At 42.4% G+C, this 19,256-nt stretch overlaps 1 protein-coding gene across 2 annotated transcripts in view; it reads left to right on the forward strand.

Annotated features, from left to right (window-relative positions):
* The window catches only part of hth (Meis homeobox homothorax), a 159,194-nt gene that overhangs the window by 22,809 nt on the left and 117,129 nt on the right, over positions 1–19,256 (forward strand). For both annotated transcript variants that reach the window (XM_011646266.3, XM_089075109.1), the window contains exon 4: positions 5,442–5,492. In XM_011646266.3, coding sequence (XP_011644568.1) covers positions 5,442–5,492 — 51 coding nt within the window. The remainder of the gene's footprint in view (positions 1–5,441; positions 5,493–19,256) is intronic.

A 19,256-nucleotide genomic window follows, 5' to 3' on the forward strand; every position in this document is an offset into this window, starting at 1 on the left:
GCGGTTTCCGAGGCGTGCCGTGTGAGCCGTGCCCTCGTACCCCTCGGTATCCCCTTCTCGCCTAGTGTATCGGTACCGCCGCGGCGATAGGGCCGTACGACAAAAGGGCCGCATGCTGCGCGCGGGATTATTTCGCGTTTCGTTGCATGCGTGCGTGCGTGCGTGCACGCATGCGCCATGGCCGCCGCGGGGCACGGCGCATGCGCGATCTTCAGTTGGGGCCCGACCACGGCGGTCGTCGAGTCGTGAGAAGCATCGAAGCGTGGAGAGTCGAGCTGGCGTTGGCAGTAGGGGGGCCGGAGAAGCGTTGAACAGTTCCCCACTCCCCCCCATCATGCGATGTAAGATGGGAGTGGGGAACTGCTCATTTTCTGCCATTGTAAATTGATCTATTCAATGGGTCCACTATTATCCCCCCCTGCGGTCCACGCATCGTGTGCCCTATGGGGCCGCGATGCTCCAGTCTCTCCCCGTGTCCCCTCTGTCCTTCTGCACTCTCTCTCTCTCTCTCTCTCTCTCTCTCTCTCTCTCTCTCTCTTCTCCCTGCCTTTGCCAGGGACTCCTCATCCTTTTTCTCTACCTCGGTTCGCGCGCTGCCTTCAACATCGTTGCCTGGCTGCAACGTGCCATCGGTCGTACCCCCGCTGCGCCACGTTACGCTATGCCTTTGTTGCGCCCTTTTTTTATCCGTCAAAAGAGGCATCTTGTTTTTTTTTTTTCGCGATCATCGACGGCGACCGCGTCAAAAAATTTGCTTGCGCTTCGTCGCTTCATGGTCATGCACCTTTACGTGAATCCGGCCGGTCAAATGAACGTCGCAATGTTCGCTCGACTATAAATAAAAGCTCTTGATCTCGTACTCATTTACTTAAGGAGGCTTTAAGCGATTTTCGCATATCGTGAAAATCAATGATTAATTGCATGATTATATGTCATTAAAAATTAGTATTATTTCATCACTTTTCAATAGAAACGTCATGCGAAATAATTAATTGGACAAGTGTACGTATTGAATGAATCTTAGAACACTATTTATATACTTATATATATAAATTATAAATTATAAATTATATATAAATTATATATAAATTATTATAAATTATATATATATATATATAAATAATTAATTTTTCCAATGAATTGCTTTAACAATTTATGCATGCGCGAAATATGAGCATAATGTATCGTTACTATTAGCCTTGAAAACATTCTCCCGATTGTATAATTGTGCTTTGAACAATGAATCGAAACTATCAAAGTGCTGAATACGGAGTCGTGGGCGCGCTCATCACGATATCGCGATTCCATTTCATGCTTACAAACACAGGGAAAGAAAGAGCCGAACGGAGAAGAAGGATCCTGTAGGGATTTATTGGCACAATTAGTATGCTCTTCTCTGGGAGCATGAAGCCCTCGTAAATGTTATCCGTGACGATAGTGATCGCTAGACAAACGCATCGTCTATTCATAGCCAATCCAATTCTTTTTATGCTGACGATCATTGATTCTTTTCCATTAAGTGCCATGACTCAAAGATCTAGCATACCAAAAGTTTTTAGAAACAATATATATTACAATATATTTAAAAAATTATTATTACATTGAGAAATTTCTCTTTTCATATTAAATTATTAGCAATACGATACAATGTGCAAAAAATTAACAAGTTATTAGGAGAAATGGTGCACTATCGAGATGCCTCAGTTTTAATGGAGAGCAAAGCCAATTAACGAAACGAAACCCACATAAAAAAACCACGTAAAGCTCGCCATCGCGCTTGAACCGGTTTTTCACTACCTGACGTCATCCCGATGTCATCGGCAAATTAGACTATATTTGTAGTGACCATAAAATTTTAATTGGAAATTTAATCGAATATTAAAATGTAACAAGAACGGTATATTTAATAAAATTTGGAATTAAACGAGATCGATGTGATATTTTATCAAGAAATTTACAGTCGACAAAAATCACATTACTTTTAATATATATTTTTACATATAACTCTAAATATATGTTATGTATTTTTTTTTTCTATCTAAAAATTCCGTGTTTACTAATGTGTTATTTAAGATCATCGTTCGTCCGACCCGACTGCGTGAGAATATTCGTGAAACATGGAACAAAGGCATCTGGACTCGAATGTACCATAAATTCGGCTTTTCAAAACTGTTTCAAACTTCATTTCCAATATATTTCAGATTTTCCAGTTTTAATTGTTTCAACACCAGACATGCGTACACCTTTAATCTCGTTTGTTACGTGCCGCACGACTATCGCTGGCGGTCTTGCCGCGCTACAATTTCGCAATTATCGCATTCTAGCGTAAATATCTCCCCGTTTTGACGTGTGCTACCACGCGATAGCGATCACGCGGTATCACGCGCTCTGTCGGTTCTCGTCCTCCTCCTCGCGACTCAGCAGCTCGTCATGTCGTTTGCAAAAACACATGCCGTGCAGCGGTTCGTATCACTTAGAGTCATTCATTGGCTCTCACTAATTTAGTTATCAGATTACGTTGAGTGCTTCTGGTGTTCGTATAGTTTATTGTTATGTCAGTTAGCTATGCCTGGGGAAAAAACATCTTGAATGAGAGAGAGTTTGCATAAATTGGATAAAAAATATCGGGTAAATGATAGCTCTAAAGTTAATCCATTTTTTTTTGTCACATAACGTTTTTACCCTCGAAGAGGTCTTTCGAGATTTGAAATATAAATTGCCTTTGATTTGGAGCCTAAAGGAAGACTTACATCTGCGGATCTTGAGGAACAATTGTTATAGCTTTTTTTACGCGTTTTTATTTTTTGTGTGCTTGAAAGCAAAGAATTGTCTCGACTATTATGCAAAACGTCTTTTCTCTCTTTGAATAAGGTTACTGCCAACCACAAATAGCAAAAAATTATTTGATATTTTTTGCGTCTTTTAATATGCGCTTACCTACGTACGGTCTTTTAATAATGACAATATGCGTAACAAATTTCAGAAATACAAGAAATCTTGTTATTTTATGGTACTAAAAAATTCATTTATGTGTGTTGAATGAATTCTCAATATTTGAAAAAATTGGAGAACGTTAAACTGTTGGGAAATTTGTGTTTCGAACAAATGTAATATAATTTAGCAGTATTTCTGCAAATTGTATTCTGAAAATTATTTTAAATATATGAGAGAAAATTTAAATAACGAGATTTGCTGAAGATAATACCGAAATTGATTATTTTTTTATTATTTGTTGATGTTGTTGTTTTGCATAAAACATATTCAGAACGTTGCGAACGTTAAATTAGTCCATTTTTTTAAAGCTCGTTAAATATCATATCTAGAGAATGACTCGATATGTAGCGAGAAAAATAAGCGAGAGAAGGATTTTTAGAAAATTTGTTCGTGCCGTGTCACGCGTATTCTGTTTAGAATTTCCCCAACTGCTTAGGAAGGGAAGGATTTTACGAAGGGAAGGGTTCGAGGGGGCGGCAGCGACAGCAGAGGCAAGAGAGCAGCAATAGCAGCAGCAGCAGCAGCAGCAGCAGCAGCAGCAGCCTCCAAAGCAGCTGCTTCGTATATCTCTCGGCAGGATCGGCGCACACTATGGAGGCCTTAACGCCACGTATGCGATACGTGTGCGTACGTATTTCTCCTCCATGTGGTGTTCGTACGTGCACACGAGGTCGCCCCGGACAGACACCGCGTGCCGGAACGAGAGCATTCTCTAAATATTATCGCACAATATTTTTACCGCCTCCGCCGCGCGCTGAGTTATGCGCCCGACAGCCAGCAAATGCTGACGTTTCTATACGCATCTATCGATGTTTGTTTTCTCATCGAACATCCTCGCGCGAGCGCTCGATTTCCTCCGCCATCATCGCGCGATGATACCGCGCTTTCTCCTTCTACGGGGAGCATACATGGCGTTATCACTGTTTTAATATCGTAATGAGTCATTTCTTATATTGTCATACAAACGAATTTCTTTAGGAGCCACACGGAAATATATCATCGACGATCGTAGAGATCAAACCGAATTTCGCCTAATTTCGACAATTTTTCTTTCAATTTCTCTCTCGGCCATCATAAATCTTTTCGTTTCGTAGATTATTGCCAATTTTTACGAGTGCATCAGCCATATTGACGTAGGAATAATTGCACCGTTTCAGGAGAAATTAAATCGCGTGAAGAACTGAAAGTAACAGAGGGAAGAGGGAACACAGAGAAAACAGAATGGGCTGTTTACAATTTGTAATCTTGCCTGCCTGTGTAGCGCTTACCCCGCCGCTGGGGAACGTCGAAAAAGCACGATGACAGGACCACGCAAGAACTAACCTTCCTTCCTACCTCCCCTACGAACAGTTGACAGTATTTTTGTCGCATGAGACGCCTTCATTACCTATACACTGGAGGAAGAGTTCCCATTCAGCATTTCATCTCATGAATACGCGCTCTCTTGCCTGAGAATTCGTGCGTGCGGACAATATTTCATTATCCGATCTTTTTCTTTCATAGAAGAGAGCGACGTTCCTGACTAAATCTCACATTTCTCGACCCTTTGGATACTCGCGACGCTCTAAGAGAGAAGTCACTCGGTCTGTCTGAGAAATCTCGTCGTCTCGTCTCGTCGGGATTGTTAATATATTCAACCACGTGTAATAAATAATGGCTTTGCAGTAATTGCGAAAATCTTACGTTAATTTTTCATATAAAGATAAAACACAAACACGTGAACAAGATAAAAAGATATATTTCTTGTTTAATTCTTTTATTTTGGCAACCATTATTTATATTACCAACGTGCTCTTTAGCAGTAAAAGTAATTGACTCCGGAGAGACAGACAGCGGGGGGGGGGGGGGGGGGGAAGGGGGGGGAGGTTAACAATATCTCGCGAGTTCTAATCTAATCTTTAGATCTGTTATCGAAAAGCGTAAACTCGCCCGGATTCCATCGAATGGCTTTACCAATGAGATTAGTCGTGCGGTTCTTTCTTTCTTCTTTCGTCGTGAAATCCGAATCCGGCAAATATAAAAATAGTCTTGTTTCCATTCCGATTGGCACGGTGCATGCGGCGCCATGAAAATGCCTGAGAATCTTACCGTCCCGCCGTTTCCTCCTTCGCCGTCTGCCTTCTCGATTTGCCGCCGGGATTCCATCGCGTTCCCCGACGCGTTTCCGTTTCTGTATGTACGAATTGAACAGTGGGGGTCCAATTAAGAGGAAACACGCGAAGGAAATCGTTTAAAAAGAAGGTGGGAAGGGTGAGAGAGAGAGAGAGAGAGAGAGAGAGGGGGGGGGGAGAAGTATGGGGAAGTATGGCGCTTGGTTTGGTTGCGCTCATGTGTGCATCTCTATACAATATGTATGTATACCGAAATGATACGATCGTCCGCTTGTAGCTTTAATACCGCAATTACGCTGTATCTAATTATTACATGTGTGTCTCTGTGTGTTACAGATCAGACAAGAGAAGCCGTACTACATTGCGGATCCGGAGGTAGACTCGCTGGTAAGTATTTTCTTATTTATTTTTCTGTGTGTAAGCAAGACATCCGTTACATCTTTCGATATCGCAACGCATCCGCGAGCGCGTAATATCATTCGACGTTCGGCGCGATTAGACGGTCCCAAAATCCGCTCGTTTCTTCATCTTGAAGATCACTGTAAAACTCGTGCGCGAATTTAAAGCGCGAGAGATCACGAAATCAAGCTCGTTTGTTTCACCGAGACATCGGCGATTAATTACGAGGGCAATTAAACAAGAGAGGATAGTTGGAAATGAGCGGACCACGAGACTGCGTTATCCGATTTAGCGCTGTATGCGTATAAATAGCGAGAAGTTTCGTGATCGCGTTTTGTCTTCCCTGACGGTTCCGACGCACGTATAATCGCTCAATTTCATCGGGCGATCGCCCGCCGAGATACCCAAATACGGTCGGCCGACTTCAACGACGAAATAACGAGCCAGGAAGTAAGGTTACGACGCGCGAGTCGACGCCACGGTTCCACACTTTTTTCTCCCAGCGAGCGGAATAATTAACGGAATAGTGTTATCGCTGTGCGTTTCCATCCGTCGTTATTCCGGTCGGAACGTGGATTCGGAGTTTCACGAGGGCGGATACATATATTATATGATATCTGGATAAAGCGGCATGTCCCACTGAGAACAAAATATTATGCTGCACTCCTCTGTTTTCTAATTTTCTAAATACGGTTCAAATTATCTGCAATGGCCATAAATCTTTTTTTTTTTTTTTATTAATAGCTTTAAATAAAAAAATAAGTGTGTAATTTTATTATTAGCTAAATAAATGTCTGTGTATTATGTATTATGGTAAGTAGCGTGACGAGTCTATTTATCGGATAGATATATAGTGCTAAGGTCAATGACACTTTTTTAGGCGCAATTTAATTAGCGGTAATTAGAAATCTAAATAGCATGCAGGCAATGTAATTATGTGGTATTGTTTTTCTGGATGGGCGATGAAGCATTTCGCTCCAAGTTTGGAAAGATACTGGAGAAAGAAGTATTTTAGAACGAGGTGGAATAGATTTTTTTTTAAATAATTATAGGCATGTATTTTTACACGAACGCGTACATGCAATCTTGCCACGATAGTTAGAACAACTTAGGATCGATCCGCCATTACAGATTCCTTGAGGAGTCGTTGCCATTCTGAATCCTTATTGTATTCCACAAGGTTTTTCACAAGGATCATGAAACCATTGAAAAGTGATGAGTCATTACTTTTTTCTGGAATCTGTCCATCTGTAGGAATTTTTAAACATATATAAAGATTACTTTACTCTTACTTCAAAGAATAATTTTTATCGTTAAAATGTCAGCATAATACAAATATGAAAAATTTAGCATATTTAAAATAAATTTAAAATATGACAATTTAAATTAATCAATAATTTAAACTATTATTTTTATAAAGATATTTTATTTATGGTTTTTTCCTTTTATGGACAGCTTTATTTAAATATTATATAAATATTATATCTTCTAAAATTTACATGTTATATACATATTATATTTAAATATAATTAATAAACTATATTTACATATTATATTTAAATATTATATACTATATCTTCTAAAATTTACATGTTGCATTAATGCTGTTGCATACGTTTGTATTTTTTTTTGTATGGAAGAAAAAAGGATAGAACACGGTGACGAGAAATGCATTTCGTTGACCGTATTTTCGCACTGTTGCCCACGATTTTTCAAAACGTCACGTCCGTTACTCGACTTGTTACGACCGCATCGAGTCACAAACATTCGGGCAAGCGGTATCTTGCTCTACGACTGGCATCGTCATAATTATCAACTAATCCGATTGAAAAATATTAGTATAAATCTAGAAATTTAGATAATGCCAAAATTACTTTGTTACACAACAAAAATAGAAAGAGAAATAAGTGCAACAATAATAACGATATTAAATATACAACACGACTATATTAACACGACTATACACTATCATATTAATATAATTATTATATCAAATCTTGAGCCGTAGGAGTTTTCTTAGATTTATTGCTATAACTATTGGCCCAAGTGTAAATCACGTAAAAATAATTTATAGCTGATTTATGTCTTGACTCTTGCTCTACGGGGTCGGAAGTGCCATTGACGTCTGTAGTCGTTGTCTTTCGTGCGCGCATAGCTCTCGGCTATCGCCGGCGTGCATTTGCAAAAAGCCGCCCATGGCAGGTGTTACGGGTAGTAAATCGAGGGAGTTAAATGGGATCGGCGGATAAAAATTTTCGAATCGTCTACCACTGTTGGCGCAGTCAACCTGTCGCGGTGCAGCGTTAGAGGAACATCTCCTCGGGGCTGGTGCATTCGCCGATGCAGTCACCGTGGTTGTTTACCGGTTGCCGTAGGAAGGCCGGCGGAAGGTGGCGTGGCTTCATTACGTCCGTGGCAAATCGCAATCTACGAGCAATGAGCTTCTATCGTAAAGAAAAGGCACGTAACGTTCGGACTTTTTGCCTCGTCCACTTCGCCTTCTTTCTCCCTTCCTTCCGCTGCCTTCCACCCTTTCGCGCGGCTCTCTCTCTCTCTCTCTCTCTCTCTCTCTCTCTCTCTCTCTCTCTCTCTCTCTCTCTCTCTCTCTTCTCCTCCTCTTCGGTTCTCTCGAACTCCGGAGCCTCCTCATTCCCTGGCCGTCTTTCTTCTACCGCGTCCTCTATTTTCGAGAGAAAGATCCTCCTCTTGCGCCGTACGCCAATCGAGCGGAGCTTTTTGCCGATAATTTCGCAGAACGGAAAAGTCACCGAATGAGATTGCTTTCCGAGCCGAGCGCGGCGAGATTCTACTGTTTTCTTCGCCGGTTGTTAGCGGCCAGTAAAGAGATGATTCTGCTGGTTCTCTTCTCCAGCGTTTCCATTACGCACGTCTGAGTGAGCGTGAAAGTGCTTCAAGTGCAGCAAATTCGATACAATTGTAATCACTACTCTGTTGTACGAAATCAATGTAGATAGAGAAAATCAAGAGTGAAACAGAATCTCATTTTGGATGTATCAACCATTTGCTAATTATTAACAATAAAATGAGAATTCACAAAGAGAATTCTACTGTAAACAATAAGTTAGATGTCGCTTAGAGAAATAACAATATTTTTTACGCGAAGCTGATTTTTCTGATTCTTTATGAACTTGAATTTGTTAGGCTGTATGCGAACCAAATGTGACGTTTGTTGAAAGAATTAATTAAAGAATGAATCCACGAATGAATCCAGTTTCTCGGGGAACGATTATAGATAGTTTTTGAAAGAGCGACACGTTCTGAAACGCGGTTCTGTGCGCGCGTTCCGGTAAATCGCGGAGAATTTCCCGATGATGTGCTAAATAGGGAAACGGCGCGAGGAGACACCACGTGGGCGGACAGAATGGCGACCTGGCTCCTTTGGGGCGCGTCATAAACCGAATGGGGAGGGAAGAAAGACGGGGCGAAACGTCGTCTTTCGCGTAACAGAAGGCGGTAAAGCGAGCAACGCGAGGCGACAGGCCGCTGTATGGGCGCGCGCAAGAGGAAGCCGACTGTGCGGCGAAGAGGGACGTAGAAAGCGAGAGACGAGTGGAAGGGAAGAGAAGGATGGTCAACCCTTCTCGTACACGCGCTTAAATAATATTCCCATTAGCATAAGCGAGAAATGAGCCAATGAGATGCTAATTGCCGGTCTTGCGTTTGGAGAATAATTATTATTATTGCGAGGGCATTCTACTCTCCGGCCGGACGTTGGACCTCGCCTTCGTGATTTACTCGCGGCGCGGGGCGGCGCGGGGCGGCGCGGGGCGGCACGCCGAAGCACGGCAAGAAGCGACATTAGCTCGATTATTAATTTTTCAGATATTAATTGTACGGCGCGCGCGCGCACGTGCACATTTGTTCGTGTTTGTGTGCACATGTATGTTGTGTGTAAATGCGCTCTGAAATGCGCGCGACGATTTGTCGTTTCTTGCGCAACGTGGTAACCTGGACGTTGTTAGTAAAGATTTCGTTTCGCAATCTCTCGGGAAGTCCGCGGTAGTGTCAATCTGTTTGTGGGTAATAGATATGACTCCGATATCGAGACGAAATGTTTTCTTATCGTGAGATTAATTTTTTAACTGTACTGTGTGTCGATATATCGCGCTACGAATGTCAAAATGTATTTTCTCTCTTTTTTTTTTTTTCCCCCTGTGTGAAATTGCCCGCAATCTAAATCATTCGTTGAAGCGCCGTTGTTCGGTGAGAACGATAAATTACACGACGTTTTTACATATTGCGTCAAATTTATTTTACATTTATTTGCATCCAAATTTTTTTTTATTTTTAACCGTGTAGAAATTTTTTGAACCGCTATGCATATGTTACATGAATTGCATCGTATATTTCAAAGTTCAAAATGTTCTCTGATAAAAAATTCAGGAGACTCGTTAATCAATAAACTTCTGATCTTGACAGATCAGAAGTGTATCAACAATATAGAAATTCTTCATGGAATTCTTTCATTTTCATGCGTTATTATTTCATAAGATTACATGGCTTTATACGTAAAATTATAATTACATTATTTCGTTGCGTATCGAATAGAAGATTAAATAAAGTTAGTACGCGAAAGATATCTTGATTTGCGATATGAATTGCAATAATGGAGAGTCGGGAATATGCGGCGCGATATCGCAAATATCGTAAAGCGAGTGACTCGCAACTCGAGCAAGCGACACCTTATTTAGCATTATTTTCCCATCTCGTCGTATGTGCGTGTTGTGTCTTGAGCGTGCAATTAGTGCTCGTGTCCTCGGTTTCTAAGGCCCGATCGTCGCTGCGGGTAACATTATTGCTGATTATTGCAATTTTGTTGCAATCTCCATCATCTCGTTATTACCGCCGATCAGATGCTAAAGTATCTGAATCATCGCGACTTTTACGCAATTTCTGTACGATTAAAGGAGAGCGTATTTGGCCCGTATCCGTTGATTAAATCACCGATGGTACTATGGTTGATTTTTTATAACCGGACTCTGTGCATATTCGAACCTTTCAACGCTAGCCGTAACGACGCTCTCAGCGCGGTGTTGAAAGAAGCGATCGTAATCGCGCGGTTAGCGTTTTACGACCGCATGTATTATATGTGTATTACGTGTGGGACTTGGCAACGCACGACCGGGCGTACTCGCGCCTGCATTTCGGACGTTCGCCTGTTAATTCCGTGTGTATCGCGCATTCCTCGAGAGTCTCTCTCTCTCTCTCTCTCTCTCTCTCTCTCTCTCTCTCTCTCTCTGTCTCTCCGGTATCTTCTCCCGGACACCAGTATTTTCCCGAGATCCCTCCTTCGTTCACTTTCTCTCCTCTTTGGCCGATGCACAAGCATGGCGCTGATAAACACACTGCCAGAATGTATTCGGTTTTTTACTTTGCCCCGGCAGAAATATGTTGCTCTTATCTTCGCTTCGTGTAGCCCGAGAAGTCGAGAAACAGGCGTGCCTTCCGACTGACGGACAAAAAGAGATATTTATCTGGTATCTTCTCGCGCGTTGAGGTTCAGGAACGTATGCGCGTACTCGCCGGGCTTCTTCCGCCCACGCCAGGACCGTCTTACACTATGGTGGCGATATTATATCCTCGGACGGTGTGACGCTCTTCTCGCTGCGGCACAGCGGATTGTGAATTAGGAATAAAAAAGGCTCGGGGCTGCACTAACGGTAAGAGAACAGGGGGGGTTTGAGTGTCCCGCAGAGATTTTTCGAATTCGAAAGGGATACCACCGCTCGGACGCAGGGATCGAGGGTGGAAAAAGAGAACCATGGCAAATGTGTGAGGTAATAATGTAACGACTGGAAGAACTGCTCCGAAATGTGCGTAGAGCTACTCCGGTGGTCCTTTATGCGCGAGCCTCGACGGCGATGATGCGGCCAACTCGCGGTTTCAATTTGACAATTTGATTTTTCACGATATAATTATTCTCAAGTCAGAGCGAATTAATCGGTATTCTACAAAAATTTATTTGCTTCGTAGTCTGTTATAATGTCTGCAAGCTTGTCTTATATCGAGAATAATGTGAATATCGTGAATATCGAAATATTTTCGTTGAATTCATACGTTTATAAAATATATTTAGAACAATGTACAATTGTCGCTCTAGAATGCGCTACATTTTTTTTCCATCAAATTTTTTGAGAGCCAGATATCCAATATTAGCACTGACGACGGGTATATTATTTACCTTACAATCGCGGGGATTAAAATTCGAAGATACCAAGTAAAGTACGTACTTAATCACTCGAACGACGGGTGTCGGGCGTCGATTATCGGTTGCTCGAGTACGTCAAATATTTAAGCAAGTCGCGGCACACACGTCACCATCGAGCAGCGAGATGAGATCGCGTGTCGTCTATTAACGAACGGCATTAACGTTCGTGGTACGTTGAAGTGCGGCTACGAATTAATTAGGCACCCGTGAGCGAGCGCGTAGTGTAACGAAACGCGGAACACGAAATCGCGAGTAAAATTCAGTTACAAAGGCATGAGAAATGTCGCGCGTGAAACTCGCGCCTGCCGTTATCAGTATGGGTCATCGCGTATCAATATTCGATTGATTAAACTTGGACGTATACTGTATCTGTGCATTGGGTATCCGATAAGAGCGGACAAACATACACGAATCCATATCGAGCGCGTGCCCGAATATACCGAAATATACTTTAAGCAGCTCCCCGTTACTCGCACGCTCGCCCGTCCGCTCGCTCGCAAGAGGAGTTTGCGAGGAGCTCGTTAAGGCTGCCGGTTGTAAAGGCCGGAAATGTTTTATTTATACGGCATATCCCGTGGTAGAAATTGATTTTATAATTCCCATGGCGGGCGGTAATTAGCGGCGGCGACGGCGGCGGCGGCGGCGGCGGCGGCGGCGGCGGCGGCGGCTCGACGGTGCATAACCGAGCGAGCAAAAAGGACGCATTGTCGAATGGATTTTTCGAATACGCCGAAATGGCGTGGACGATACGAGATACAGTGCGTGTAGGTTTTGTCCGGTGATTATTTGGTATAAGGAAATGGGAGACACGCGGGCCTAACGAAGGACAAGTGATCAGGACGACGATTAAGCAGTATAAAAATAATTTTTGAGCATGCGAGGCGCTTTTAGTTGTCCGACTGCGCTGGTATGCCTTCCACGAAGCATGCTTTACTAACAGGTTTATGTCGCTTCTGCGTGGAAATGATGATGAAAAAAAAAAAAAAAGCAAAAAGGAGGAATCGGGAAGGCGCTCCTCCTCCTCCTGGGCTCGTTGGTACCGTGCTCGTTAGGCAACATTAATGTTGCCGAAAATATTCTCAAAAATGCAGATGCGATTAAAGTGCGACGCTTCTTCATACGTACGAAATTTTCGCGCATTTCTTTCATACATCGACGATGCGTGCGTTTCAATGTTAGTTTCTTACAAATTATCGCGATTAAAGGCGAAGAAAACGAGGATTAATTATTTTAACTTTCCAGATGTATTTATTTAGCCATTTCGCTCACCGATGTCAATCTTAGCGTGCGAGTAGAAGAATAATACAAGATAATACAAGAAATCCGATTGCCGTTTTGCTGGGTATCCTCGATATTATTTTTGCCGCGAGATGTTTTTGGCTCCGTTCGATTTTCTCGTCTCGTAACCGTCGTGGAGCCGGCCGGAGTCAGCGGCCGAGGAATCACGCGACGCATCTTTTCTTCGTTTTTCTTCGTTTCCTCCGTTTATCCGGGCGCCCGTAGTGGTTCCTCGGCTCGTTTCGTGGTTTCTTCTTTGCCACACGCGCCCTTATATATACATACACCACGCGGGCCTTCTTTCTATACGGGACTTTGGGTTGGGTTATATTACAGCGGACTAGGCCTCCCTCTTCCTCCTCTTTCTCTCTTTCGCTCTTCGGAGCCCCGTGACTTTGCGCCGAGTCGCCGGGACTATAAATCTCCGGCTATTAAGACGGTAGTCCGTCGTTTTGATGGCCCGTGCCAGGACCGCACTATCATCTTAATACCGCGTTACGTGCACGTGCGGGATGCCCGAAGTTCTTGCGCTCTACATAAACGTCCTGTGGAGTCGTCCTGATCGGCTGTCAGTGTTGGCAGTGATATTAATACTTTGAATTCAGGCACAAGCGTGTCTTTTTATTCGACTTATTTTCCCCACAGCTGTAAACATTTCCACAAAAAACGACGCTCCTTATCTCATTTAAGTATCATAATTTTTTTATAAAATTAATAAATGTTTTGTTATACAATTATATGTGATTAGATTTGAGTTTTTTTTTTTTTTTTTTTTTTTTAATAGAATTAAATTAGATAAGATTTTATGAAGGCGTCTTATTTTCCGAATCTTTATATTATAAATGAAAAATACGTTACATATTTTGTCTGGCGATAATTTCTTAAGAATATTAATTTATAAAATAAAATTTACATTTTTAGCCTTTACATTAAAAAAAAAAAAAATTTGACAATTTACAAAGCTGTATATCTTTTTGTAAATTTGGAATGTGTTTGTTTCGTTACGGATTTGTATAAAATATCGGCGATAATCGATAAGTGAGAAGACATCGCGGAACCGACTACTCGGGTAGTACAAGTAGGCGCGGCATGTTTGCCATTGACAAGTATCACACGATTTAACAATGTTTAAATATTGTCGGTGTTCGAGTGTTTCGTGCGTACCGAGTGTGCGACCAGATCGTAGATAAACCGTCCTTTGCTTACATAGTGCTCTCGACTTGTCAATTCACTTTTTGCTCATCGAACGGGAAGAAAGTATCTCCAATAAATTTGTTTCTCTCAAAATGTGATGATTTTTTTTATAATTTTCAAGTTTTTATAATTTCCGACTAGAACTCGCCGATTTCTCGAGCGAATTTAGATTATGTATAATCGAATTTATCATTTGGTGTCAATTTTCTCATTTTATGAACGAGTTACATTAATTTGAGAAGAAAATTGCACGATGTTGATATATATATATATATATATACATCGATAATCATCGTGGATGAATAAGTCACACGGACATCGCACACGCTTGTATTGCGTCGGCAGATTGAAAATTAATTGACATTTGACGCAGACGACATCGTCTGTGATAATGTTTCGTCGACGTGATTTTTTTTCTATAAATTTAACGGCGAAGTCGAAATGATAATGAAGCGATTGAGACGTAATCTGTGTGAGAGTACGGTTGTAATCAGCGCGATATTCTCGTTCAACGAGTCGGAGAACCGAGAGAGAGAGAGAGAGAGAGAGAGAGAGAGAGAGAGAGAGAGAGAGAGAGAGAGAGAGAGAGAGAGAGAGAGAGAGAAAGAGAGGAAGAGGGAGAGTGGACCGAGTAATCTGTGGAAGAGGACGCTCGCCTCGTAAATCACTGAACATCGATAAGAGTCGTTGCGGCGTCCGTGCGATGTCCCTGGTTAATAATTGATACAATTAACAGCCATTCATTAGAGCGCTGCTCGCACTTCAGGCTTCAGGACGCGGCACTCTCGTATCCGTATGACGCAATTTACGTCTCGCCAATCTGTTTTCATTCGATAGTACGGCACGGACTTGGCGTGTGTCGTACTTCGACAATCATCGATCGGTCTACCTGTCACCTGAGAATTTATAACTTGTTTATATCGGACGCGGCACGTTACCTTGCTTATCCGTAATTTTATTTTATTCCACTCGTTTTTTCTGGGATCGTGTGCCTAGATTCGATTAAAATCGATTCGGACGATTATTTCAGCTGCGAATCGCGATCTCATGTCGTTTATGCACTCAACGTGAAACCTGGGCGGCATATTATCTCGGAACACGGCAATCTCGCGGGAATCGGGACGCGATTTTATTAACAGTTTTATACACCTTCGAGATTATTAGAGCTATTTGAGCTCGCTCGTTTTTAATAAAGAATCGAACGAGTCGCAGCATGCATTTCGTTGGCTCTTTTACAAATTATTTTTATTCACCCGTAGAATTATTTCGAGATTTATCGCATCTTTCGGTTTTCCATCTTCTCCCCGTTCGATCGCACTTCCTTTTTCCTCTGCGGAGAATGAGAGCGCACGCGACGTAAAACATCTTTCGTGCGAACTCATAGGTGGTGTGCGTTTGTTAATTAATTAGATTTTCCGAATATCGATAACGATGATGTCTCTCGTCAAAGTGACTGCAATACCGTCTTTATACATACGCATTGCGAATTTATGAATTTTTTTCGAGCGAGGAAATGTCTGTTTCTCACGCACACAGTCAACCATTCACTCTCGCTTGTCTTCTTTCTCTCTTTCTCTCTCTCTCTCTCTCTCTCTCTCTATCGAGTAATCTCTTCACCTCTTTGGTAGTCTCACTTTCGCTCGTCGGCCACCATCTCGTTCCTTTTTCATTCGCCGCGCGCGTATGCGGACTAATTAATATGAGCTGTATACGAGCCCATCTGTCCGGCACAAGGTCCACCTATGCGGGTACCGACCTGACTGTGCGATATAACAATCTCATCAAGGCCGAATCACGACTTCACCGTGACTACTTCGCTGGAAGTGTTGAAAACGACCGGTATATTACGCACAAAGATTTATGCCAGGCGACCGAGATCGAATTTAATTTCCTCAAAAATCGTTTGCAATCAATTATAAGATGCTAATCATGGCGCTTTAACGAACCGCATCACGGAACGGATTGACCTGCCATGCGAATTTTTTTTTTTTTTTATTTATTATTTTTATTTATTTCTTTAGCCTTGATACTCGCTTTAATCTCAAAATTTACATTTATATTGATAATGACAGTTATGTGCATACGTTCCAATTATAAAAGAAAGCAACGCGGCAACGCGTTGTTTAATATATGGATGCGTGTATAATGGAATCGATTGATCGTAAAAGTGGGGCAGTGGTGCGTGCCTGCATTTACGTCACACTGACAGCATCCAGTTGATTTTGTCAATTTGAAGAATGTCATATATTAATTGGGAACAAGTACAAGTTGTACAAGTACTCTGGCACGTACATTCTTCATTATGTACGCGAGAACTAAGCCAAGATACATATTATTTGATAATTCCATTATTGATATTCTATCATTCTCCTCTTGCAATAATGAATATTGATAATTCTTGTTTTTAATTCAATGTTTTTAATAACGGTTCTTCTTTTAAGTAAAATCAATATTTTTTTTTGATTGCATTGATCCGTAACGCGATATGAAATATGATTTCGAAATTAAATTTATTATTCAATTCTCGATTCTTCTAAGTTTTGAGTGAACGATTCAGATGTTCACTCGGACATCCGTGAAGCTCTTACCAAATGCTCTGGACCGCAGCATCCGCGGGGCGCGACCGCCCGACGTAGTGCTCTCATTTACACACGTCTTTCTCGTACGTGCACATCGCGTATTTCGCGTATTTATCACGCGTTCGTCGGTGCAGCGTGCATCTCGCGTCACGCAGTGCAGTGCAGTGACGCGAGATGCACGCTCCAGTGGAAGCGACCGGGGAAAAGGAAGCGGCATGTACGATGACGAAGGAACGAAGGAAAGAGAGAGCGCAAGGGGAGACTCAAAGTGAGGGGGCACCCTTCGTCGTCGGGCGTTGCTTCCGACTGCGTCGTCCCTGTCGGCTTATAAATAACACCATCTCCCTGTTTCTTCGTGCGTTTCTCAGTTTTTCTTCTGCCTCCGCTTCTTCCTCCTTCGACTCGGCTCCTCCTGCTTCCCCTGTTCGGGAGATACTCGGCCGCTCGCAAGTCTAATTAATAACACGTGATGAGCGATCGTGGCAAAACCTTCCGAGCCGAAAGATCGCGAGCCGAGCGAGAGAGTCGGCGAGGAGAATATAAAAGAGAGAGAGAGAGAGTGAGTGACGGGAATGACGTGGCCTGGAGTAGACATCACGAAGAGCTTCATTTGCGATAATTAGAGATACAGACAAACGTACTATTGTAGAAGATCTATATATCCGAGGAACAGCGAATACGTTATTTATGTCTTGAGAAAATATTACAATTTTCTTGCGTAACTACTATTACGGAGGAACTTGAGAACGTAGAATCATAACTGAAACGACTCGTCATAATCAACTGTTTGATGTGCTCATAATTTTATGTTCAGCTTGCACTTTAAACGCACACATTATCTAGCTTTAAAAAAAAAAAAAGATGAATTATTTTCCATAAATCCTATAAATTCACGTGTCGAAATAAAGGATATTTCTGAAGGTTATTTTTGCCAGATCGGTTAACGACGAGTATGCACGAGAGTTTCGCGTTGCGTCGTGGTAACTACGTCGTTATTGGTCGGGGAAGCAACAAAACCGTCGGGATATAGAGAACACATTGTGTGCAACGTCGGAGGCAGGGAGGAGAGATGAGAAACACATCGTAGCGAATCGTTTCCTCGCACCATCTCGCGAAGCAGCACCCGGGTGTTCTGTGTTGTGTGTTCGTTACTGGACCGATACCATCTTCGCTTTTTCTCTCCCGTTCTGTCCCTCCCGCGATATCTGTCTTTCTCTCTTTCTGTCTCGTCGCGCGTTTCTTGTTTCTCTTCTTATTTATTCGCCCTTTCCCTCTTCTTTCCTCTTCCGTCCGTTCGTCGACGGAGGAGGAGGAGGGGCCCTGAAGTGTCGAAGACCTGATACATATTCCTTCGATGCTGATGGTCCGACGTCCGATGTACAACGCGAACGATTTCCTTGAACTACTATTGACGATTTCGATTCTTTGCTGTCATTGGTAATCTTGATACCGAATCGATAGCTTCTAAATAGGATTACTCGCGATACTTTGGCAAGTGGCATGGATTGCACAGTAACATTCATAATTTGTTTCGATATACAGAATTTTTTTTCCTTTATCGTCGTTTTCTCTTCGATACCTAAGCTAAGTATTGATAAGACAACAAAAATCAATGTTTCAGTAAATACATGGTAAATAAATCCCATAATCTTCGGTTTTATTACGGTTTGAAACATGAATGCCATTTTTTATCCCATACGAGTGCTGAAATGCACTCTAGCAAGGTGATCGGTGTCTCGTCAGCTTGTCCTCCGTGGTGGTTGCAGACCCGGCGTTACCTGCCTCGCTTAGAGTGTATCCTTCCATGGCGAAAGGACGTGTGAGGAAGTGGTAGGAGGTGGTAGGCTTCGGATGAGTGCACTATCTCAGGGAGCACTCATCGCGACCGCTTCGTTATCGGCCGCGCAGAATCATAATGGACCATAATTGCATAAATATAATGTTAATTAACAATTAAGATTGCCGCTTTGCCTAATTGAATCGCCGCTTCTGCTGTCCCCGAGGGGGGAACGACGTCGCCACAACGCACCTCCTCTTCGCGGAGAGATTGCGTCGGGGGACCTCGGGTGGCCTTAAACGTTAATGGCGTATCGGAAAATTATACCGATGGTTCTTCTGTGAGTACGCGTCTTCGATATCGCAAACGCATTTCAAAAATGAAGAAAGAAAAAAAAAAAAGAGGAAAGAAAACAATTACTACCTCTCAAACGTTGTACCGTCGGCAGAGGCACATTTGCTTTATCGAATTTACGTTCTTTTACTAAGGTATTTTTCTAAGCGTTGCGACAGAGACGCGCATTGGACGTAGCGTATGATTGGAAACGTCACAGTTCATCATCATTTTTCTTTCTCTTTTGAAAACTCGTGGAAATAGAAGAGGTCGTCGATCGAACGTCTAACGAACATTCCGTGCCTCTTGTATCCTCCTCCGTGGTCGTTCACCCGCGAGTATATCGAGTATACCGTCGTGCA

The sequence above is a fragment of the Pogonomyrmex barbatus genome, unplaced genomic scaffold, assembly GCF_055798465.1.
Source record: "Pogonomyrmex barbatus isolate J1 unplaced genomic scaffold, ASM5579846v1 scaffold18, whole genome shotgun sequence".
NCBI lineage: Eukaryota > Metazoa > Arthropoda > Insecta > Hymenoptera > Formicidae > Pogonomyrmex > Pogonomyrmex barbatus.